This window comes from Wyeomyia smithii, chromosome 2 (assembly GCF_029784165.1).
Source record: "Wyeomyia smithii strain HCP4-BCI-WySm-NY-G18 chromosome 2, ASM2978416v1, whole genome shotgun sequence".
NCBI lineage: Eukaryota > Metazoa > Arthropoda > Insecta > Diptera > Culicidae > Wyeomyia > Wyeomyia smithii.
Genome location: NC_073695.1, coordinates 26,686,866 through 26,712,736, shown reverse-complemented (window position 1 = coordinate 26,712,736; position 25,871 = coordinate 26,686,866). Strand labels below are relative to the sequence as shown.

At 38.4% G+C, this 25,871-nt stretch overlaps 1 protein-coding gene across 4 annotated transcripts in view; it reads right to left on the bottom strand.

Annotated features, from left to right (window-relative positions):
* Window positions 1–3,653: 3,653 nt before the first annotated feature.
* The window catches only part of LOC129722680 (actin-binding LIM protein 2), a 48,356-nt gene continuing 26,138 nt past the window's right edge, over window positions 3,654–25,871 (bottom strand). The window contains exons 2-11 of one of the 4 annotated variants that reach the window (XM_055676334.1): window positions 11,697–12,007; window positions 11,225–11,556; window positions 10,795–11,161; window positions 10,344–10,409; window positions 9,637–10,160; window positions 9,267–9,580; window positions 8,655–8,755; window positions 8,044–8,110; window positions 5,501–5,736; window positions 3,654–5,437 (exon numbers count right to left, since the gene is read on the bottom strand). In XM_055676334.1, the coding sequence (XP_055532309.1) occupies window positions 5,324–5,437; window positions 5,501–5,736; window positions 8,044–8,110; window positions 8,655–8,755; window positions 9,267–9,580; window positions 9,637–10,160; window positions 10,344–10,409; window positions 10,795–11,161; window positions 11,225–11,556; window positions 11,697–12,007 (2,432 nt within the window). In that variant the 3' untranslated portion in view covers window positions 3,654–5,323. Of the gene's footprint in view, window positions 5,438–5,500; window positions 5,737–8,043; window positions 8,111–8,654; window positions 8,756–9,050; window positions 9,143–9,266; window positions 9,581–9,636; window positions 10,161–10,343; window positions 10,410–10,794; window positions 11,162–11,224; window positions 11,557–11,696; window positions 12,008–25,871 lie in introns of all 4 variants that reach the window. The other 3 variants (XM_055676335.1, XM_055676336.1, XM_055676337.1) reach the window with 3 other exon arrangements.

Sequence of the window (25,871 nt, the reverse complement as noted above, 5' to 3'; positions counted from 1 at the left end):
ATAAAACAAATTAATTTTGTGTCCTCAGCCTCAAGGACTTGAAATACTGTTTTAGTTTATACCGGGACATCGTTAAGTCAATGGCTTCGCAGTGTTGATTATAAGAATTCATCATACTATTTATAGGTCCATTTTTTGCGTATTCCGTACGATGATGGATAAGAGCAAATAAACTACGGTGTCGAAGTTGTCGAATGGGTGCATAAAAGTTTAATTTAGAAAGTAGTACTGCTGAGTCAACGTTCTGCGAAACGATATCGTTTACAAATGAAGCCATCGCGTGCTCTCGCCGTTTTTTTAATGTTTGAATGTCAATCAACATGCAGCGTGCTTCATATGACGGAAGACGATGTGCGGTCCAACCTAGCTTACGAAGAGCATATAGTAGAAATTGCTTTTGTACTAATTCTATTCTTTCTTCATGTACGCCAGGACGAGGAGACCACACAATGCTACAGTATTCCAGTATTGACCTCACATAGGCAATATACAAAGTTTTGATAGTGTACGGGTCTTGAAAATTGTAGCAGAAGCGTTTGAACCCTAACATGTTGTTTGCCTTGTGTATGATAGTGTTATAGTGGTCGATGAAATTAAGTTTAGAATCTAAGATTATTCACATTCTGATCCCCTAATGCAATTACAATTTTGGGCGTTGTTAGTTTTCTGCTAAAGGATATTACATTGCATTTTTTTACATTTAATTCAAGTAGGCTTTTCTTACACCAGATGTAAAATGTGTGGATTTCATTCTGAAATACATTGATGTCTTCTTGATTTTTTATTTCCAAAAACAGCTTCATGTCGTCGGCATATATTAGAACTTTAATATTTTTGAGGGTGCAGAAAATGTCGTTTACGTACAAAATAAAAAGAAGTGGTCCTAAGTGGGAGCCTTGGGGAACACCTGAAGTAACTTGAATGGGATTTGACTTTTTTCCATTAAATTTTATTATTTGTTGCCTGTTTGTTAAATATGATTCAAGCCACTTCAGGAGACCAGATTCAATTCCATTTTTTTGCAGTTTAAAAAGTAGCATTGGTATGTCAATACGATCAGCCGTGTTGTTTGTCAGTTATTCGATTTTTGACTTGAGCACATATCTCTTCATTGACAATTGCCTCAAAGAGTTTAGGTATGCAAGAGATAATGGCGATTCCACGATAATTACGTATGTCAGATTTACGCCCAGATTTGAAAATAGGCACTAAAAATGAGCTATTCCATATATTTGGGAAGACTCCAGTTTCCAACGACATATTGAACAGCCAGAACAAAGGAGATGTAAGTTCCTTCGAAAGATTTTTCATGGGTGCTGGGGGTATTCCGTCAGGTCCAGGTCCTTTGAAGGGTCTAAATTTCTCAGACCCTGCAAAACATTCTGTACCTGAAGTTGGTTGACACCAATGTTTCTTGGATATTCTGGATAAAATGCAAAATAATCGCGGTCGCGATTTTCTTCGGAAAATGTGGTATAGATTTCCTGGAAAAATTTTGCAAAGAGATTGCAATTTTTCTCCGAGTTATCACCAACATGTTCATCGAGTTGCATTATTGATGGAACATTGTCTGATTTTAGTTTTGTTTTGACGTAATTGAAGAAGTTCTTTGGACAAAACTTAATTTCTAGTTCAGTTCTTGCATTGAATTCTTCAAATGCATCACTGGTTGCAAAGTTCAGTTGATCACATATTTCCAAGTAAATTGCTAGATTTTCACTGCTATTGTGTTTTTTTAAAATTTTGTGGGCTTTTTGTTTGCGGTTTTTTAAATTTTTTATTTGTTTGTTAAACCAGACTGGATGTTTAGTGTTAGCGTGGCGTCGTTTTTTCTTCAATGGAATCTCTTGAGAGATGATGTTGTACAGAATTTTGTAAAAGACGCTAACAGATGATTCGACGTTTCCTTCATCACTAAAAATTTGTTGCCAATTGACACAGTTTAATTTGTTTTTAATATTTGCATAGTTCGCGAGTTTGAAATCAAGGACTTCCTCATACTCACAGTCGTTGGGTCTTTGATATTCATGTAGAAATAAAGAATATTCAATTGCTGTGTGAAAATTTTCGTTTTTCCACAGTGGGTTAACTGATTCGGTCACACAGAAATCTTCATGGATATTCGTTAAGAGTAGGTCCAAATAGCAATTTTCACGGTTTCTTACATGGTTAATCTGGTTCAAACCTAGTTTAGCAATTTCGTCAAACATGAAGTGCAAAGTGATGTTATCTCCAACGACTGGGAGTAGGATGCTTTCGTTTTCAGGGTCCAAGATGAAGTCAGCGGTGTTTTGATTGAAGTCCCCATAGATGTGAACTTTCATTTCTGGAGGTAGTTCAGATAAAAATTTTTCTGCGCAATTAAAAAACTTTTCATACGTAATTTTATTAGCGTTATGTGGAGGAAAGTACACAGAGGCGAATACGTGTGTTTCACCTGCTATGTGCGATTTTATCCAAATGTGCTCGAATTCTTTGAATTTAGGTGCAGCAACAGTTTCTGAATTAAAATTCACAGAGACCGCTATGAGGACTCCTCCGCCTGACTTCTTTTCGGATTCTTGAAGATTCCTGTCATTCCCGAATACATTAAACATATTTCCAAAAATTTCTTCACTTTTGACACTTTCATCCCAGTTTGTTTCAGTCGCCAATATGACTGAAAAGGATGAGCCTAAAAGATTGTTGTAAATTTGTTTCATTTTGGCTGGGCCTTTCATGCGATTGAAATTTTGACAATAAACCAAAATTTCAGTCGCATTTTGTGTTGGTGAAGAAATTTTTGGGGATATGGTGGTTGACGATGTTTGAGGGTTCGTGAGTGTTACCTGTAAGTCTTCTTCTTTCTCATCGAAAGGGGTCGTTATTTCCGGAAACTCGGTTTGTACAATTTGTCGGTGCTTTTCCTTAGTTGTTGTAGGCGGTGTGTTCGTTCACTGGATAACGATGTCCGATGAGACTACAGGTCTGCTAAAGCGTCATCGCGTGATATTCCCAGTTCTTCATGTACGTCCAGGAAAATTTCACGTAGCAGGTTTAAATCAGTTGGTAGTCCTTCAGCTGCCAGCATCACCGATGCACTAATTTTGGTGATTCCTCGAATGCATACCGTTATTGCCTGATCATGCAGGAAAGCAAGGAAAGTTCGTACCGTATCCATAATTTTGTGATCACGCAGCCGTGCTTTCAGATAGCGTTTGTCACCAGCAGCGGATTGCTCCGTTAGTCTGACAATCGGTGGACGCATAGGATCTAGCAGCGAAGCAGTATTTTCCGGTTCTGACTGTGAAGTAGTGCTCTGTGTTGTACCTTTTTCAGATCGATACGGGTTGATAGTAGTTTCATTCAAATCAAAAATGATCGATATTCGACCATCGGTCATTTCGCGCGATTTGTCTCTATAAGATTATAGAATTTTCAAAAATAGTCCAATTCACACACTGAATTAGACAGGCATAACAAGGGCTTAAGGTTTCCGAAACGGCTAGGTGCTAACCTAATTAGCTATTCTCAATATTGAGCCGTCGTTCGTGTTCTTGCCTGTTCCACCATACAAGCTGAAAATATTTCCCATGCAAACTGTTTTTGATTCGTTACTATTTTTGGTGTTTCTTTTCCGTCCTATTGTGGTAACAAAATTAGACCAATTTTTTTTCTCAATAAATAGCTCTATGTATTCTCAACACAAAAAAGGCTCAAAGAGGCTCTTAATTATGTGTAGCTTCTATGTATGCTTGCACTTTCTGGCTGGTGGTGGCTTGCATGCCGTCTAGCTGCGCTAATCACGGAACGTGATGATTTTGTCTAACATTGCAGAGGTGCATGAGTTTGGTCATGAGTGACAACCGCGTCCTTTTTTTAGATGCCGTAGAAGGTAGGCAAAACAGAGGAATTCGAAGTCAAGTTTTAGGCAATAGGCGAACACTTCTACTGGCTAATGCTATTACTTAGTAAAACAAAAATATCATTCAAGAGCGGCACTGCACTTTTGGAGCTACCTAAAAATATCTTTGTTACGTGTATCTGCTGTTACGTTACTACAAAACTGTTTTGATTTGAATTACTGCGGCATTTATTGCTAACGAGTTTTTCTTTCGTTTTCGTACGTACCTCTGCTCGGGGAAAAGCTACAGGTTTTGTCTTTGTGATGCAGCGCAGCAAACGCAATGCCCGCTGACATTTTCGTGATGGTTTAATTTCTACTGATGTTATTCATTTCTCACTATGGCAGTAGTAGGTTTGCGAATTTAGTACATTTTCTTACCAAGGTAACATCATAAAGCAGTTTGATTCATGCACACATTGACGCGATAGTTCTGGTCTAATGCCTAAGCCTTTTCGTAGCATTTTTCTTCTCTCTCTAACTTCCGTTGATGTTTTGTTACATGTTGGTGTCTGTGCAAGATTGGATTTTAAAATCACATCACCATTTACGTAGCATTTTGAACTGAACTGCTTTTTTCTGCAAGGAATTCGACGCTCCGTTACGTAAATGGTCAATGTTTGCTGTACTTGAAGCAGTTTGGATTTAAATAAAACTTACGTGAATTAAAATTCAATAAATTACTGTCTCTCCGGCTAGTACAAGGCTATTTCCAGTATTATTATTTCCAGTATTGATTTTAGAATAACTCTGTGTTTCTCTGTTTCTTAGACCCTTTCGATCCTGTCCAATGTATTTACAAAACAAAAGCTAGGAAAAAGAGTACGTGACTGTGTCTCGCACCCGGCATGTGATTTTTTCTAATATGTAAATCGAATCAATAAATGAATAATCTCCAAACCGACGGTAAAACTAATTCACATCAGCGTCAGAAACTTTCTAAATGCAATGTATGGTTCCTCTTCCTATCAACTATCTGTTATGTTTTATTAAATACGATTAAGGTCTAAAATATAGTGTTTAATATTTGTGTTGCTGTTCCACTTTACTTGTTCATCAACAGCTTTTGATAGCGTCTAAAGCGAAAGCGAGACTGCGATTTCGTGTTAGAGTTTAGTTGTTTGTCATTAACAAGTTCTGCTTGTTGTTGAATCTAGTGATTTAATCATTTGTAACTTCACCTTTCGCGCGGTTGGATTCCCTAACAATTACACGTAGTATAGTCAATTTAATGAAGGAAAAGTATAAGGGAGGAGAAGTTAACTTCCTGGGTAAGCTAGTGAGTCCTAACCTACAATATTCTTCTGTTTCAAATTCTCTGTTTAGGTATAATAATTTCTTCTTGAAGAAACAATAACATAGTACGTTGCGTAGTGAACGGTTTGCTCTCAGCTGCACGGCGGCGCGTATATCTTACTTACCAGGGAAAGGGTATTTACTTTAAAAAAGCCGAGCACGTCTCTTGATTTCGTTGCGTCTCCACTGGGGCATACGATAGAATTCGGATCGGGCACACTGTAGAATTGCCTCAAACTCCACGTCCGACAGATGACGCTGGTAGAAAAAATTATGATTATTCGTTGCTTTTTTGTAACAGGTTCTACTCTAAAAACTTACCTCCAAATTGCACCGATCAACATCCGACGGTAAACGATAGTTTGTGATCAGCAGCAAATGGTACGGGTAGATTTTGGCGGGCTCGTGCACCAGCATCGAGTGGGCCATGTTTGGCAAGCTACGACGAATCGGTTGCTGTGGATAGTGATAGGATAGCGCACCGGAGTAGGTACTGGATGCGGGAATGTCCGCGCCGAGAGCTCGCCGATCCCCTTCAGTTATTGAGTCGACTGATACTGGAAAAAAAGTCGGATGGAATTATGTTCTCAGTGGTTCTGGGGTAGTGATTGGAATTAGAACTTGAATTAGAAAATTTGTCGCAGGATGGTTTCTAATTTTTCTAAAAACTTTTGATTGGATTCTTGAAAATAGAAAAATAATATTTTGACCATTTTGTGAAAAGTTTGTTATAGGTCTCTAGCTTTTTCCCTTTTATTATTTTTTTTGTCTTTGCTTTGCTTGTCATATCACTTTTAATTGCAATTTTTTTGTCTCTGATATGCGCCTCTGCTGTTACTAAATTGTATCTTTTTTTGTTCCGACTATATATTGCCTTTGTCTTGCTTTTGTTCCGTCTTTATTTTGTTTTGGTCTCAACCAGGGCAGAAACTTCTCTTGGTCTATATATTAAACAATTAACAAGGTTGAGGAATTTATACAAAATACGTGTATTCTAGTCGATGGCTAATAGCAGAATAAAAAATCATGTTTTTTGACTAGTAACAGATGTAGTCATACAGGTTAATCGGTAAACGTACGGATCAAGAATGGTCTTATTTCGATCTCGGGAATAACTTCACTACGCACTGGCCTTTCTGGATGTAGCCATTCTGGATGTAAATAAATTGGTCAACAAAATAATCGTTTCTCTCAGTTAAACTTCGTAACACAAAAATCTTCCTATTTTTTCTTGGTAGTTAATTTATTCTTTTGGTTTGTCAAAACCGAACTGCGTGCCTTCCGCATCATATTTTGCATAGTGGTTCATCGACCTTATTCCCCTCCGAACACCAGTTTGATTTAAACTACTGCTCGTTTTCTATGGATTTATGAGTTTTTTTGAGATTTCGTTTGAGCAAGGCCCTATACCGTTCGATAAGGCGGAGTTACGGGTCACACGTCCGTTGGGAAGTATTTACCCGGATCGTCGGCATTGGATGTATGTATCTCGTTATTTTGTATCGCTCACGATTGGACACACTTCGCTGCAATCTATACTATTAAACGCAAGTCGAAGGTGTTCCAAAGTTTCAAGCTCATAGTCCTTGAAACATTGGAGCAATAGCTATGACTGAGATACAAGAGAAAAAGTCTTACCATGAGCCAAGACCGGAATATTTTTCCAATGTACAATTTAACTACTAGAAGAGTCGAGGGACCCCACAGCAAAACAGGTTGGCCAGGAAATGGTAATGATTTGCTACGTTCCAAATGGAAACCTGTTTTGGGAGAAATTGGCGAGCAAAATAGTTATTGCAGTAGACATCAAGTTCAATGAAGAATATTTCCTTTACACTGAGGAGGACACAGTGGACCGCAAATCATTAAGTGGTTTCTTGTTTCAAGTTTACGGCGTCGTTTCAACTCCACTTCTACTTTTTGTGTGGCGTGAAACGGAACTGGACGTATCTGGTCTTAGGTTCATACTAACTTTGGTTCTGGTGCAACGACTCAAACCTTCCTTGAATACTTCAGGGAACCGAGTGAGCCAGGTTCACCTTATTGCAATGTGCAACAAGCGGCCTCGACCAAAGGTTGAATGCGTCCATCCAGTCCAGACTGAACACGGTGAGATCTTTAATCGAAGTGATGTAACAATGCTCGTTTCGTCTGACGTTGCTGATGGTGAAGGCTGGCTGATTGTCCAGATCCGGTTGTTGCCCACATTTACGTAGAATTTATCGTAGTTTTCCTTAAACTCCATGCTTTCTGTGAAACCACCAAAATGTCGGAACCACAGTCAAGCTTAAGTTCGGCTTGAACACCGTTGAAGTTACCGGTCACGTATCATGTACTGCTTCGAATATGCTTCAATGGCAGAATAATCTTTATTTGTGCGTTTTTGATTTTTTTGCTGACCTTCAATTTATCCTTAAAAGATAATTTAAAAACTTCTAGACTCTGTAACAGAAGCTGCACTTTCGCCGGGTCATCCAGGTTTCGATTATTCAGTCTGAAGAGGACTGCGTATTTGGAGAAACAGTGGTCGAACGTTAACCCGTTTTCTGGATCGAATTGGAATTTCTTGATTGCGGCGGTAAGAAATTCAACTTGTTGTACTTGTCCAAAGATTATTTTTGTTTCGTCTGTGTTGTCCTTGTATCGTTTTTTCTTTGGTTTTTGTATGTTATATTTCTGATTCGCCTTTATTTTACATGAGTCTTTGCTTTGTTCTCGTCTTTTTTTAGCTTAGGTTAGTATTCGTTTTAATTCTACTATTTATCGTTGTCGCTGACTTAATTCTACTTTATCGATGTCTTGTTTCTGATTTATATCCTGCGAAATAATCTCAAAGCTAAAAGGATAAATTTTTTTATACTTACTGTCACTCTTGCCACAACTGAACTCCGTGCTGTGGGTTTTATCTCCAAGTCCACCGAACGAGAAATCCTGCCAAAACATAATTTTTAATTAGTTTTCGATGCTGATAGAGCAAATTAACACAATAATCCACATCGTACAAATATCATGCATAGTTTATTCCGGCATGCTTCATTAGAGAATTAACAAACTTAAAAACTTGTCTCGAATTATCCTAATTTCGGTTTGAATCTGTCCTGAAAACAGGTACACTCACAGGGGCATGCGGAAAAAACAGATGATCAGATAATTTTAGAAAGTAAGACGGAAAAAATATCACATAGAATAAGACACACACGGCTACTTTTACAGTAAAACTCGTCCTCTAAGGTCCAAAACTTGGCCCGCACGCGAAAGTATCCGTTTATCGCAATAAGCCCGTAAAAGCATCGGTGAGGGTGGTTAAAAAAAATGTTATGCATACTATAATAGTCAATTAAAATCCAAATTTCATCAGAAATGCTTAAATCAAAACAAACCAAAACAAAAAATGTGATTTAGAAAAAGAAGAAAAATCAAACACAAATCGTTGTCATTCCGAAACAAATTGATACTACAATTAAAAGCAGCTTACAGGAACACCGTGAGCGGAACCAGATGTAGCGGAACTGAAGGTTTGCGAACGAGGGGCCAAGCCGTAACCCGGTTTTGGTACTTGTCGTAAGGAACTCACCACTGTGCACAAGCAGTCAATAATTTTGATGTTAGTTTTGGTTAGAGCGGCGACGCAGTTTGCGTTGCCATTTTAGGCGAGAATCGATATCCACCGGGGTGTTAGCGATTGGACGAAAACATTGAAAAAAGACAAACAGTCGCACGTTAGTATATGTTAGTAATCAGTTAGTAAAATCAATTAGTTTGCTAATGCTTATCGATAGATGCACCACATAAACTAGCCATAACCACCAACAAGAAGAACAACGGGTAAAAGCGCAGGTTCTGTGAAGAGGGCACCAACAGGGAAACTTACAGAGCTGTAACCATTTCTTAGCGACGAAGGAGGTAGCGTCGAAGTTTTAAATCCGTATCCTGGCTTCGGGGGTGACCTGTACGAGTGGATGGCTATTTGTGGGCGAGTTATGGGTGCGTTCAATGAAGAATGTATGATTGGATAAAAAAAAATAAAACGATGAACAACTGAAAATCGATGATCTGTTGCGAGGCGCTTTGGTGGCGATAGACTTACCGTTGTAGCTGGGTGCGTTCCCGATAGCGCGACCCACGGAACCGCGGTAACTGGTCGATCGATCGAAGTACTCGTCTTCGTAGGGTCTTTGATGGTCGAGATTTCGGGATGGCGAAGCCCCGACTGGAGACTCGTATCGCAGTCGGTAGCTCGGTTCCTTCGATGCCGACGGGGTGCGCGACGCATTCCGTGGATCGAGGTTCTCCCGTTTCCATGTTTCGTACTTTTTCTGCTCTTGAAGATCCTTCAAGATCACCTTACCCATTCCGGATGATTTCAGCTTGCTTAGTTCTTCCTCTTCTTTTCGTAGGCGTCTAGAGAAAAAGACGATTAGTATTGCTATAGTCGAACAAAATGCATGTCGACTTACCTCTCAGTCTGATTCTCTTTGTTTTCTTTCCTCTTCACGTGGGAACCGTCAACCTCGTCGTCTGATTCAATGTGCTTGTACGTGTCCGAGTAGCGTCTTCGTCGTTCGGGGTCTGTATAGGGGTATGGTGGTGCCGGGAAATCATCCCGTTCAATCTTTGGTTTTTCCCCTGGTAGGGGCTTCTTACCACCAGGATAGTGGCTTAGCTCGATCGGTTCCTCGTTGTTCATACCAGGGCTCTTGGGACGAGGCGTTTCCGATCGAATGCTATCCACCAGCACCTTCATTGCACTGCGACTACGCGAATGAGATCTTGATCCGGAACTTGACCGTGGACCAACGCCGTACTGATGCGGACGATGAAAATGTGGCGATACTGGAGCCTTATCGTATGGCTCGATCGTTTTCTTCAGATAATGTGGCTCGTCCGTTAGATAGCTGTATGTGTAGATACGAGCAATGTCTTCGTAACCCTGACGATTGTACTCTCTTAGAATGAGACCTGGGCTCGTGGTGCGGTGATACTGGTTTTCGAAAATAAACAATATGAATGGGGATTAGTGCCGAAACTAAGCGGGTGGATGCAGTTCGCGAAATCTTGCATAAATCATAAGCCACTTTATTATTTAATCAACAACAAAGAAGTGGAGATGAGCAAGTGGATAGGAAGAGAAATAATAATCGTAAATGGCAGAAAGAAAACTAACCTTTCTATGCGTGTAAGGACTATAAACAGAACCACTCAAACTTGGTGTTTGTGAACGTAACGAAAACTGTAAAATAAGTTTAAAAATAAACAAAACCCAGTGCACAAATTACTGAAACATGCTGCGTCGCGGGAATTAGATGAATCAACTTAACGATAAGAAAACTACATACGAACGAGGCGCGCATCGGGGCTGCTTGAAGTTTGATAATAATAGGGGGTTTTGTTGTGTGAATTTTGTAGTCTATTGTAATTCTCTTCATTCAGAAAAAATTGAATTCGTGTCTTCATACCTGCTCCTAACGACACCCCAAGCAGCCGCGAAGTACGCCCACGTCATTAACAACCTCGTTATGGTAAATGTAAATAAGAAGCTTCACATTAAATCAAAACTAGCGCAATCTGAATGCTTCTTTCCTGCACAAGAGCCCACCCGCGCGCGCCAGTAGTACCTGAATTTCACTCATTGCACTTGTACTGGTCCGATCGAATTCGGTCTCCGTCGTGAAACCGTTGGTCTCGACCCCGTTCAGGATGCCGGACTCCGAAGACGGCCCAGGGCCACACCGGGGGTGCCATATTGCACCTCCCTGTAGATACATTTCCTCGCCATCGCCAAACGGATCGCCACACTTGGTGCAGCGGGCGCACGTCGGATGGAAGTGATGGTTATCGCCGGCCTGCAGCACCTTTCCGCTAATGTATCGATTACAGTAGGCACACTTGACTCCGAACGATTTTTGGAAATCTTTCTCGCAGTACGGAACCCCATCTTTGCCCATATATTCACCGTTCAGAGTGACACCACAGGCGTTGCACCTAAAAATTAATAAATTCATCAGTTAATGTACAAAAGTTGTTATCCATGATTGGTATACTCACTTGAAGCACCAAATGTGCCACTGTCGGTCTAGTGCAATCAAAGCTTGGCCTTCCTTCAGCTGTTGTGAGCATCCGGCGCACTCGTTTGGATCGAGATCCTTGCTATTCTGCTGTTTCCGTACCGCTTCCTGATGGTGGTGCAGCGTGGAAGCCCTGCTGGGGCTTGAGATGATTTCCTTAATCGTTTGCTGTTCCTGCTTCTGTTCGATTTGTCTTTTTGGTGAGGTAGTAGCCGATGTGGAACGTGGGGCGGCTGCCACGGCCGTTGCTGCGACCGACGCTGGACCATTGACACAACACTCGCAGAGCACTTCCTTGCCGGTGTTGGTAACCTTTTGAAAAATCGTTTTGTTTTAAAGGGGATGGACAAGTGAACGAAAAGAAATGCATTAAGTATCGCATGTCTGCCGGTATTGACGTGCACTTCATAGATGTACTAAAGGAAAAACATGTCTGTCTGTGTATGATTTACCTTGCTGCCCGACTGGAACGGTTGTTTGCACTTGCTGCACGTGAAACACTTCTGGTGATACGTGTTACCCATGGTGGACACTACCTCACCCTCGACGTACTGACCGCAGGCGGCACACTTTGTGCCATACAGTTTCTGATAATCTAGCGTACAGTAGTAAGCGCCATCCTTTGAGAAAAAGCCGCCGGTCGCCAGCGATTTGTTGCACTTGGTGCACTGGAAGCAGGTCTTGTGGAAATATCGGTCCGTAACACGCAACACCTCGCCGGAACATTTTTTCTGGCATTTGCTGCACTGGATTTTGGTTTTGCCTGGCGAAGAAGAAGGAAGTGAGACTGTAATTAGTATCGATTTTCCGAGCAGTGGTTTTGTTTCGTTGGTGCGCCGTGGTGGCAAGTGGCATCAGCCAGTCAGACGGCTATCTTTTCTTCATAATTCTTGCCATGCACGGTTGCTGTTCCACGGACATGCAGCAACCGGACACACATCCAGACACTGATGAAACCGGCGTTAAAATCGATTTGCCGCAATGAAACTCTGTGCTGACGCGGACAAGTAATTAGCGTCGCCGCACCGAAATCAGTGCCGGTTAGAGATTAATGCTATCGGAGTTGATTTAGATATGTGGGGTAATGACATTCCTACACAATGCCATTGCAAGGTTGTATGGGCAATTTACCTACTAAGCTAATCTTATACTGTGGGAGAACGTTTGTGAAATATAATTATATCGTGTGAAATCAACATAATGGTTAGTAACCAAGACTCACACGGTAACTTCAAGATTTTTTTGGTTGATTTCGCATTTTTTGAAAACCAAATTCTTACCAGTATTTTTTAAAATATTGCCCCATATTGTTTTGACATTTAGGAATTTTACGACTTTTTTGACATCTAAAAACCAGGTTCAAAATTTTCGAGTTTCACAGTTGAAATGTGTAGGGGATTTGTTAGACTATTGCTTGTTTTTTGACGTAGAACTAACTTGACACAAACTTGCTATGACGTAAGAAAATTCGTAAAGTTCGAAAGATAATCAAAACACGCGACGCGTAAATTTATCTTTTGTGAGTACTGCGTGACTGCCTTCCTGCCACCAGCTGCAAATGACTTGATCGATGTTTTTATTGACACCAAGCATACTAAATATGCATATTTGTCTGCAAAATGCAAATATTTGCAGTTTCATGCGAGAGCCTTTGTAGATTTTTTCGGTTTTCAAGCAGTTGCAGACAATTTTCCAAAAACAATTGGCATCTCCAGTTGACACTTGCTATTTTGTGGAACGAAAATGAAAATTCGAACTTGATAAAAATGATGCGATGTGAAACAGAAGCTTTTTATGAGACTCCTACATCCAGAGTCATACATCCAGAAAGTGAAAATTTGATAGTCGGAGTATGTTGACATAATCAACACACGTAAAAAGGGTTTTAACGATTGAACTCCGCATTGTCCAAGCACTTTACACATTTCGGTTTCGGATGCCAACATCCTATTAGACAAGCAAGGGCGTAGAATTTTTTGCTAGTAAGTTACCCACGTAACAATTTTGTTAAATAACAGCTTGTTAAACTTTAGTTCAGCGTCTAATAATAGCCTAATAAACAGTAAATCAACAAAATTATTTCTTGAGTAATTACTTTTTGTAGGAAATGGTTCGAACTAAATTGTCTGTCCTAGTTTTTTTTCACCATCAGCAAAAAGTCCAAAAAAGTTTTTTTAACCCTATCCCCGCGGAGAGAAATCAGTTTTTACATCGAAAAATGTCATTAATACTCTTATTACTCAGCAACCGTATGCATAATTGGCACAAACTATTTTGCATGTTGAAGATCAATCTGTTCTCTCACTGCTCAGAATATTTTCATCGTTAGAAATTTCGAGTATAGTTATTAAACTGTTATCAAAGTTTATATGTCAGATGATGCCATATGACATCACTCGCGGGGAATGGGTTACTACAAACGCCCATGTGGATGCTGTATTCCGCACATACATTATAGGAAACACCGCTTTTGGGAATAAGTGGCATCAGTGTTGCTACAGACAAAGATTTATCTGCAAAGGTACAGATTTTTCTTTTTTTGGTACAGATTCTTTACGATACAGATTACGGATTTTTGTGCAAACGTACATATTATCAGATCCCTAGATAATTAAGCTGGTATTTTTACTCGGTATACTTGGAATCACTTGAGCATTCTTCGGAAAACAAAACAAAAACATTTCTATGAAGCACGATGCAAAGGGCCAAGTCGTTTTCATGCAATACAATCGTTGTTGTTGTCTTGATAACATATTCCAAATTCAATAAAAATATTGCCAATAATAGGGGGGTAAGTATAGTCAACTAAATGAATAGCAATTCCTGTAATAAATTTCTTTTTGAGCGTCTTAGTAGAATGGAATTGAATATTGAGAATAGGTTATGTCTCAATTTAATTCTACTACTTTTGTAGTAGAATTAAATAGAAACATAACCTATTCTCAATATTCAATTCCTGTAATGTTTTCAAATTTTACAGGTACAGATTTTTGGAAGAAAAAGTACAGATAAAAAAAATTACCCTTCTAGTTTAAAAGAAAATGTAGCAACACTGAGCGGCATGCTTATTATTTATCCGTGCTTACGTGTATATGCTTTTACCATTTCTTTTACGTTAACTGCTCTACTATAACAAGCCTCCTACTATACCGACTCCTCCTGCCAAATATTACAAATTATAATCAACTGTGTACTTCTGGCCGGTTTATTATAAGAGGGACTTATTTTGTCAAGAGGAAGACACTGAGGTATTGTAGAATCCAGTGTAAAGGGACCTGAGAATAAAGTTATACTAAAATTCTTTGACATCGAATGGTCTGATTCTACTGAGATTAAAAACTGCGACCATCGCTTGTCAAATAACCGAATGCCTATTAAGTAATCAGTGCTTCCGGTGGCGATCGACAGGTTTTCGCAATATGAATCATAGCGATCAAAAAGAGGGTTTTCTAAGAAATACAAATCGTACAACAAAAGTTGATTTTTTTTTCGATCCTTTGACGAGGGTTGACTCTGTTTTTCTTATAATCTCTGGCAGCATTTCCCGCCAATTCAGCATTTCTGCAGCTTGGTATTCCTTCACAACCACCAGGTAGGCGTTTACTTCAACACTAATGCGCTAAACAGACGGGGAATTCGACCTATTGGCAATAAGAGTCCAGAACGAGGTAAAACTGGATTCGGCTTTTCTTTTTTGTCATGACTGGACATTGCCGCCCGAAATTGCCGCCCGTCTTTTGAATGAGTATTAAAGCGAATTTTCTGTATGATACTTTTTATACCAGGCTTCAGACAAAACTTTTAGTGAAGGCGTGGCTTCGCAGTCTATGAAATGATAGAAAATACATTTCGTAAATTTGTACGAAAAATATGACAATTTCTCAGTTTTTGTTTGAGCTTTTGATAGAATCACTGTGTGGTTTACATAACACTAACCGATTCGCCTCCGCTGGTTAGCAACACGCATGGGGCGATCTTCCACGGGAATAGTTGGATGATTGATGGAACGTTTATAACGTTATAGTGATGAAGATGCAAGGTGGAACGGCGATATTTGGTATTAATTTGCTATATTTGTGCATTGGAAGCATACACGTCATTGGTTGATTGATTTTGATTATGAATTAAATTGTTTATTGTTTTATAAAACAATAACTATTATGACATGTTATGAGGTATTGTTGATTCTTAAAACAAATCTTTTTTTGTTGTCGATTTTCGCAATCTTGTCGATATCCTACTTTTTCCCGGATTCCGGGATTAGAAATATTGATTCCTGGGATTCCCGAGTTCCTCATGATTCACTACAGTTTTCTTTACAATAGTGCAATCAAACTTAATACCCGGTCAAAACGCAAAGCTGACGTCATTGAACTGTATTGCAGCATGAAAGCGGGTATTTTACGCAGCAAAAATTTGCTTGAAAAGACGACCAATACTTGTTTGTTCGTGTATCAAACTACTTGCCTTAATTTCATTAGAAAGATGTTAGAAATTGTTCCCATAAAAAAATATTGCAGAGGTTGTTTCTTAGACACGACCGCATAGTTGTCGTATACCCACGATAAGTAAGTTTTTGCAATAAAGTTTTAAGGGGAGCTTCATAGCCACAAGGTTACAGTGTCCGGTTTGATAAGCTGGTGGTCGTGGATTCGAATCTTAGTAGAATCAGGCCATTTGGTTGTCAAAGGACTTCAACATGGGTTTATTCTCAGGCTCTCCACTACATACCCTTCCTTCAAGCTGAATTCTATAGTATCCCTGCTGACTTTCATTCTAACTAAAATAAGTCCCTCTTATAATAAAAATGGTCTAACATATAATAGTTCTCTCCAGGGAATTGTAGTTATGGCGCGGTCTTGGGGGCCATCCACATACCACGTGGACAGATTTCTAACGATTTTGAGCTGTCCACGTGGTATGTGGATGGCCCCTTGGCTGTAGGAACGAGGTTTCGATAAGACTCCTTCCTCTTGACAAAATATAAGTCCTACTTATAATAAAACTGACCAGAGGTGAAGCATTAAGTGCCTCTCCGGGAACTGTGACTGTGATGCTGTGCTGGTAGGAGGAACGAGGATTCGACAATACTTCTTCTTCTGTTTATCCTCTCCAGGGAATTTTAATTGGCGATATTGGCACGGGGAACGAGGTTTCGATAAGACTCCTTACTCTTGACATAATAAGTCCCTCTTAGAATTAACTTGGCCAGAGAGGAACGTTAGGTGTAGTCTCACGTTAGAATTGTATTTTGGCGATATTGGTAGGATAGAAAGAGGCTCGGTATAGTAGAGCAATTAAGCTTGAAACGAAAGGTAAACTCTCAGACATAAGCACGGATATAAATGAAAAGTGTATCATTTACTTCAATAGTGATGCTGTCTATAATATGAAGTGCGGAGTACAGAAAACACCTGGGCAATATAATAATGGATTAAATGTCTCTGGTCGTAGTGATGGGTCCACACAGAGAAAAAAAAGTTTTAGTATTTGAACTTTAAATACTGAAGAAAACTATATGTATTAGCACATTAGGCGACATCCATTAAGTACGACCCTATATTGTATCGGTCGCGGTTGACAAATGAAAATTAGGACGAACAGTTATTTGTTATTCTCTATCTACGTGACTCTATCATTTTGTATAATTTCTCATTCCGATATGAATCACAATATAGCGTTTGACAAAATAAATTGTTGTGAAAGACGAAATAGGGATTTTTTCCCATTCAGCATACAAGCTGCTAATTCATTAAGAATATTTTTGATACCTGAAATTATATTCTTGAGTTAGATGCTTGACCTTGAGTTTCCTTGTGAATGATATCAACAGGATTTGATAGGAGAAGTTAGATGATATTTTTGGACCAGAATTGATCTATAAATTTGAAAGTCATTCTTCAGTTTACCTGACTTGGAAAATCCGGTGAATGTATTCACGCAAACCGCTAGGTTAGTGGTGTGCAAAGTTGTTGTTTTTATCAGACCATAAGCCGTTCGGACTTTTGTAGCAAAATGAGCGATAAGATAAATCATCCTTGTTACGTCTAAGCGCGTGTTAAGCAATTTTCAATCCGGTAGGAATTTCAAAAATGCCGTCGTATAAACAAACTAACTAGTGCTTGGTATAAACTAAACAAAATCTTGATTTACCTGAAAATGTTGTAATTCTTTTTTCCAACATATATCACAAACGTTCAAAATCAAAGTCAAACCCATTTCCAACGGTAGATCGGCGCGGTCACTGCATTACGCCAACGTTTCGCTTGTACCACACAGCGAACACACCATGAAGTTCCAGCGCATTAGTAGCAGTAGATTATTTTGGGAAACTCGTCATCGACCGCCACGGCAAATCAACGGTATTCCACGGATGAACGAAACTCACACTCTGATGTTGCTCTGTTGCTATCATTGAAGAAAACGAACAAAAAATCGACCTGATCGCGTAGTCAGAACGGCTGCAACCCTCGCGACTCCATGTAAAATCGAGAGAGTCCCACACATGCAGCAGGCAACCGAGGCAGGTTCATACATCATCCGTACCGAATTTGAAAATCCGCCCGCCACACCGCGCGGTCTGTGTGCGTATACTCGACAGCGGTTCGATGTAATGGTTTGTACTATAATGTCGCGGGATTAAGTAGGAATGAAATCTCTTTTGGAAAGTATGAATGAACTACGTGTGGTCTGCACGTGGCGTCTCGAAACGTAGACCGTCTTCCGACCGACTCGAACAGCAGGTTCAGAACTGTTTTGGCCTCTGAATGAAGCAATGCATTGAGATAAAACTCCATAATGAGAAGAGGTTGCGTAAGCAAACTTGAACTGTATATATTGTGTCAGTAAGGCTGTGCGAGATTTCGAATGATTTCGTATAATTTCGCAAAACTCGAAATTTCCAGAAATTTCGCGAAATTTCGGTTTCGCGAAATTGCCGAAAAATTTCGTTGAATTTCGCTAAATTCCGCCTAAAATTTCGCGAAATTAAACTTCCAATTTCGACGATTACGAAATTTCGCGAAATTTCGGACCAAATTTCCGATGCACATCATTTTGGTTTGTGCTAATTGCGACTATAAATTAAATAGAATATATCTCAACAGATATCTGGTAAACTAAGTCATACATAGAAGAATAGACTTTCAGCTGGTAATTTTTGTTTTTAAAGACAAAACCTTAACATCATGCGGGAGGTATTTTTTTTTTTCACGCAGAGCATAAAATTCATGTCATCACTGAAGTCATATTCGAGGAATATGAAGCCGTCCAAATGCGCTACAAAGTATCTAGTAATTTGTTTGTAGGAATAAATTTTACGCATCTTTTACGTACATCAAAATGTGGTTATATTTGCAGCCCACAAGCAGCGTTGCCAGGTTTCCAGATTTAGCTGGATTATCCAGATTTTTGAATATGTATCCAGGTAGACAGATTTGATGTACAATTATCCAGATTTTTCATGAATGATCCAGATTTTATCCAGATTTTATTTTCTCTGTTCCGCAAAAAGGTCATCACTTCAAATTTGGCGCGAAATTTTGCAATTTTGTCACCTTAAATTTTACGTACCCCAAGACTTTTATCCGAAAAATTTACCTTTCACCCCACGAAATGACTTCCAGATTTTTTTTGCCTTTTCCAGATTTTTAAAAGAATGACCTGGCAACGCTGCCCACAAGGTTAAAGAGGTCACTTTTTGACTTTCGTTTAGGAGGGCATAGCAATTTCTGTCAAAACTAAAGCTCTGAAGCTCTATCTTACAGGCCAAATGTTCTATGCTACTCGACTTGTAAAAATTTTCAAGCGTTTTTTCGGATTTCTCTGTGTTAGAGGACTCCTCTTCGCACACCGTAGTGTATTTAAATGTGTTTTTTCAGATAGTTCATTGCTATCACTAGGCTGACCAGATATCATACCTTATAGTGTGCAGACAGAGTGATCGACGTGTCAAGCAGAAAAAGTCGTAATTGCCTGAATTTTTAGTATTGTTTCAAAACACTCTGACTTCAAAGTCAGCATAGGTTCAAAATTGCCAGGTCCCTTATCAAAAATATTTTAAACGTTACCAAAAAGTATACTTTATCAATGAATGAATAAAAAGTACATGGTTCGCTCTCGTTGAACACATAACTGAGAAATGTTACTCTTGTTTTGGGGGACAAAAAATTTTACAATGTCAAAAACAAGTTCAGATTATAGCATAAAAGTGATTCTGACTTTGCACTTGACGAATTTACAAGGTAGAAGAAAAGAAAGGTTAGGTTCCCAAACCACGTAGTCATATATAGGGGGACGGGACGTGGGGGGGGGGGGGGTTATCAAAAGACCACGAAAAATCACGCGGGGGGTGTGGGGGTTAACGAATAGACCAAGTAGTCTTTTTTCTGACTTATAATTTATTATTGCCACTAAGTCAAGACGAAGCTTTCGCAATTTTTTGATTAATAATTTTTTTTGACACGGCTAATTAATAAGTGTCACGGAAAGTTTGAGAGTTGTCAGCAATTAACTGTTATCAAATTTTTGAAACATATTTCAAATTTATCCGAACGAAGAAAATTTTATTTGTTTTAAACAGGCTTTGCCTTATATCGCATTTACTTCTTTAGAATAATAGTTCTATTTTGCAATGCGTCGGGATTTATGTTATTTTTCCTGGAAGTATATTTCAATACTCAACGACCGGTAAAAAAAAATCAACGTTTTGGTCTTAAAAACAATATATAAGACCTGGATGTTCGTAAACTGAAGGAAGAAAGAATTTATATTTTGTTCGACATTCAAAAACTTTGTAATTTATTTAAAAAAAAACTAAGTTACAAATCCGATACCTGAAATCACTAAAAGTAAGGTTTCACTTATTATCAACTAAATATTTTTCTAGATGATTTCTAGATGAGTATACAATTAACCATAACTATAAGCGAAAAATTTATCGTAGATGATCAAACTGCTTAAACAAATTTTATTTATTTTGATACTCAACAACAAATTAAAAATCATTTTGAATATACTCAACACAAAAGCTTATTTTAAATTACTTTCAGGTAAGGAAATTATTATATTTGTTAAAGACAATGAAATATTATAAAAAATAAACAACCATTATCTATTTGTTATTTTGGTTTTGAGAAAATGATATTACTGAAAATTCTATTTACGATTTGCGCAATAACTAATAATCAGTTTTCTTGAACCTTCATTTTTTTTATAAATTTTTCATACTTTATTGTACATATATTTGCAGAATAAGATCACAAAACAAAAGACCACGAAAGACCACGGGGGAGTAGGGGATATAAAAGGGATCAAAATATGACCACGTAGTTTGGGAATGGTCCCAAATGCATTTTACTATTTTTCGTGTCGCAGAAACTCACAGGGCATATTTTTTTAGGACAAAATTATTTTCTACAACCTTACCAGAGACACTAGTTATGCCAGTCAAACAAATCGATTTAACTGAAAAAAATATTTTAATCTCCAAACACTCTGTGGGTAATTAAAATGTTTTTATAATCGGAACAGTTGGTTTGATTGGCATAGTGCCTTTGGCAAAGTTGTAGATAATAATATTGTCCTTCCAAAAATAAACATGTTGTAAATTTACTTTACGAACTAATTTCATTTTTGTCATATAACTTACATTTTAAGTTTAGTAAAGCGGGCAATGTATGCAGTTTGCGAGGATGCGAAAATGAACGGGAATAGAAGGTGTGACTTTTAGGCTTAGAAAAAAATTTCCCTCGTCCATGTTGTAAATTTTTTTTTAAAATATACCTTTTTTTTGACTTCTTCATCGCTTCGGTAATTTTTTTGTAATTTTCACGCAAAAAAAAAAGATTTTTGAAAAATAAGCTTTTTTATATTACTTTTAATGTTTCTTTTACATTAAAAAATATGAATTTATTAGAATTTTTTTTATCGGAAAGATGAAATTACTGTCTAAAACTTTTCCAGAGACGTCACACTGATCAAAAAACTTTTGGCTCTGAAAATATTTATAATCACAATAACCCTCCCAAAATAGCATTTTAAATAGCTTCTCAGCCTATAGAAACGTTTATGCAAAGTTTAGGCCAAATCTAAAATGACAAAAAATATTGAAACTGGGACATTTTTTGTGGAACTGCTCAGTTAATAAGTAATTTTAAGTTATATTAAAAAATGTGCAAAAATATTGAAAACTTCAAAGTTTACAGAGTAGTTAACTTAAATTTTGTTTTCCTCGAATTGATAAAGATGTCACTTAGTCTAGTCTGACTAAACAGTGTTAAAAAAATTCAAAAAAAAGTTGCCCTCCAAAGGTTTTACAACATTTTTGATTTTCTCGTCATTGTCGGTTTATCAGTATAAGAATACCTACGTTACTCTTCGTCGACCAGGTAAGCATCTTGCGATCAGCTACTGAAGGGTACTTCGTTAGCGTACGCTCCAACGTTACAAATCATTGTAATGCTATGTTTCAGAAACATTTATTTTATTTTTCGAAATTTCGCGAAATTTCGCGAAATTTAGAGATCAATTTCGTTTCGTCTCGAGAACTTGAAATCCACCTTGATTTCGTTTCGACTAATTTGGCGAAACCGAAATTAAGGGTTAATTTCGTTTCGTTTCGTTTCGACACCAGAAAAGCCAGTTTCGCACACCCCTATGTGTCAGTTTCAATTCCAGACTGTAGTCGTTATCTGTTTGCAGCTGTGCAATATGTATTATTTGACTTTTATTGACGAAAGATAAATTGGTCAAAAAAGGATTGCCAATTTTGCTTGCAACCTGTGATTGACATCGTAGTGCAAAGTTCCACATCTTCTGCTGACCTGTTTGGAAGAGTACCGTCATCCGGGGTGAGATTGTGCCAAAAACAAAACGTTGAATTTAATACCTGTTAAATGAAAAGTAGTATGTCTACGAATAATCGACATGACTAACATGATAAAACAGTAAGTATAGGGACAACCATAAACAACGTGGACTATTAAGGGGCTTTAGGGGGTTGATCAGAAACTATATCTCATATGAATTATAGAAAAATGTATGGCTGGATCAAATTGATACATAGAGTAATTAGTTATGAGAACGTGGCTTATAAACAGTCTCTATACACATAGTGGCGTCTCCAGGTAGCCTAAAAAGGAAAAACGTTAGGACATGAAGTTTGAGAAGACTTTTCGTTTCAATTATTATGTGTCATTGACAACTGTATATTCCATTGGAGATCTCAAAACCTCTGGAAACGTACCCACAACCCTCCTTCTTCGCTTTAAAAGTCATCAGTTTATATAGAATTGGAGTATAAAATTTTGTTACATCCCATAAGTAATATCAATCATTGAAAATTTAAATCTAACAATTGAGAACAGTAAGCTTCTTAAGCTTTTAGTCATTATTTCAAAGAATTCCATAGCTAGACAACATACCTTATGCTGTGGGGAAAACAACATACCCTATGTAAACAATGCATATGTTTTGGTGTATACTGATATAATTTTGTCGTGAATCTGAATTCCGCACACTGTGCCGTTCAATATAGCTTGGCACAATCTCACCCCAAAAGGGCTCGAAAAGTGTACAGTTTGGAGAAACATTATTTTCTGAGCCGGCACAGGTTCAATGCATAATATTTTCTCAACACATTGGAGACGACATCCTAACGTACCAACTGAGCAGTAAGTTGATGTGATTTCTTGATCGGGTTGGTTTTCCTGGGACATTTTTGAATAACGTTATTTGCGCGTGTTTTTCACCCTGTACTTTGAAACATTCTTTAAGCGAAACAGTTCACTGATATTATCTATATTCCATTTTAAGTGGTGAATAAATATGTCATGTTTCATAAAGTATTGAATTTGAGGTATTAGGTTTTGGAAATCTCAAGTAATTTAACATACAAACATTGACCGTTTTGGCTCAATCTCACCCCCGTGGCTTAATCTCACCCCGGCAGACGGTACTGTCTTCGTAGAAGATTGTCTATGGCAAATGGTACGAATCTTCTAAAAAAATTTTGCGACATTCTGAGACCCTCTAACCTAGTCTTATTCAGACCCCGGAAACAATTCATTCCGTTCAGAAACAGAAAGTTCCGTTCGGAAATAAAATGGACCGGACTTTACACTTTGAAGATTCCGTCCCGATGGGACTTGAAACCGGTTTGATGTTGAACATTATTTACAAGCCGTTTCCTAATAGGTTTAATGTTATTATTCAATACACGTTTATTGGCCTCAACCGAACAGATCAGATGAGTCAACTCGTGAGCGCATCGTGCAGATTTATCATCGTTCCAATTGTGAGGCAACCCGAAGCAAGCCGCCCCTAACGCACAAGATAATGAAGCCCGATAACATTGTCTCAGGGAAAAAAAGTTTATGGCACTCATCGGGATCGTGAATCAAACGAAAGCGCCGAGCCGAAATGTGATTCGTGTCTTGTTTATTTGCTTTTAGCTTTAGTTTACCCAGCCAAACTAATAACGATAGAGCGAAAGATCATCTGTTCTGGAAATAAAAATAAATTCTCTCTCTTAAAACAACAACAACATCACAATTCGCCGGAACTGTACGACAGAAAAAGTGCAGTCATCTTGGGACAGCAAATGTTATTTTTTTTTACTGCTAGCTAGAAGCAGCACAACCTCGTTGATTATGATAATGAAGCGAATGAACCACACCGCAGAACTGTACCGTGTGTAGGGTTATATAGCGAACAAGCAAATGTGAGTGTAGACTCGCGATCTTCGAACCTTAATTATGAAATGTAACAACAGTAGCAAGTAAGCAAGCAAGACTCTTCTCTTCCAGGGCATATCTTGGTTGAATTATTTCCAGACCTCTACTTGATGGGCTTTCTTCGTGCAGTTGTATGGATTATTATCATCCACTACGATCTAACCGCGCTCATTCGACCTTCTTTACAACTAGCAATCGGTTAGTCCGCCTCAGCGGGTCGATTAGGTTCAAATTGGAAGTAAACTTTGGTTGGAATTACGATAAACTTTGCGAAGGGGGGTTGCCAGACTTATATATTTGTTTGAGAAAAATCATTCCAATAAATGAGGTTTGACGGTACGTGCATGCGTCAGTACGCATATGATGATGTGTTGCTGTACACACGGAGGATGTGCTCGATTGTTGAAGCAGCGAGTGTGAAGTGCGACTGGAAAGGTCAAACAAATAAAACGACCTGATGCGGTTAGGTTGGATATCTGGAAGTTGGAAAAAAATAACCGCCATGTCTGTGTAATGTACAACAAACACAACTCGGTCAAGTTAGTCTAATTCAGTAAAGATTGTAGAAGAGAGGGTCAGAAATCACTCATGGGTGATGTATCACGAGTAGATGAAACTCATGAAAAATTCATTAGAGCATTTACCAATATCAACCAAACAACTTTTCCTGGCGATGTTCAGACAACTTCATCAAGTTTTATTAAGCAATATCATTAGTGAATAAATTTAAAAAAGACTCATCAAGTGGATGGCATGAGTGGATCGGCTTACCTTCACGACTTCATTGCTTCACGACGCATCTAATTTTTAACTTGAATTTATTTATTTTTAACGTTTCTAAAACGTTACGCTTGCAAATAGTAAAAATAAACAGTCCAAAACTAGTGACTTAAATCCCAAGTATGTTTTGAGAAAAAAACTTAAAAAACAGTCAAAACTTTTGCACCCGCCTTCTTTCGGTTTGCTGCTGAAGCCGAAGTCGGCTGGAGTCTCAATATCTTTCGTTACGAAATAAACTGCTTGTAAAAAACATTTATTTAATAACTTTATTTCCGCAACATGACACTTCCCACCATGAGTTTAAAATCGCCTCTGCAACACCCAGTTCAAACTTGACCGCATCCCGCAAGGCCTAGCAGCACTTAAAGTGAGCCGGTTTATGTAACTCTACCTCGTGACTCCGACAACCTAAAGAGTCTTTGGCAAAGTTGTTCACGAGGTCAAGGGCTTGTGGTCGGCGAACAGTATGGGTCGGAGTTTCGCTGCAACGTGGCGCTAGTGTACACGTAGTTTAAAGTGTTTGGAACCTATTCTATCTCGAGAATCCCACCAATCAAAAATTGCCTTCTTCAGCAATCTCTCAGGGGAGGGCTTTAAGTTGGAGCAAATTTTTATTTGTACAAGTTTATTACTTGAAAAGTAATAAGTTTCATCTCCAGTCATGTAGCAAAAGTAGTAAGAGAAAATACAATGCATGCGGATGCACGCCATTTTGAAAACACACATTCATCGCTTTGTGGAAACAAAATGGATTCGCAGATCCGCATGTAATATTTTTTTCCGTACTTAACTGTCCACCATCCAGAAGTCCCTGGCCTTCTGAACAAATTTGCTGAAAACCGCAACTTTCTAGGCCGCTGGAGACACGAGATATCTCCCTATTTCGGGTGACGCTAAATTTTAAAAGATGCAAATTGTTCCAATACTTTGTGAAGGGTTTCCAAACTTATGATAGATGACGGGTGTTACGGTCAAAAATTGGTGAAATTAAAACGTGTGTAAATCGTTTCTTTTATAAAAAAAAATCAAATCATGTTTCTTTGTCAAGTTCAATTCGTACAGAATAAAGGAAAAATATTGACTCAAGTTTCTATTTTAGCGAATGCGAATTGT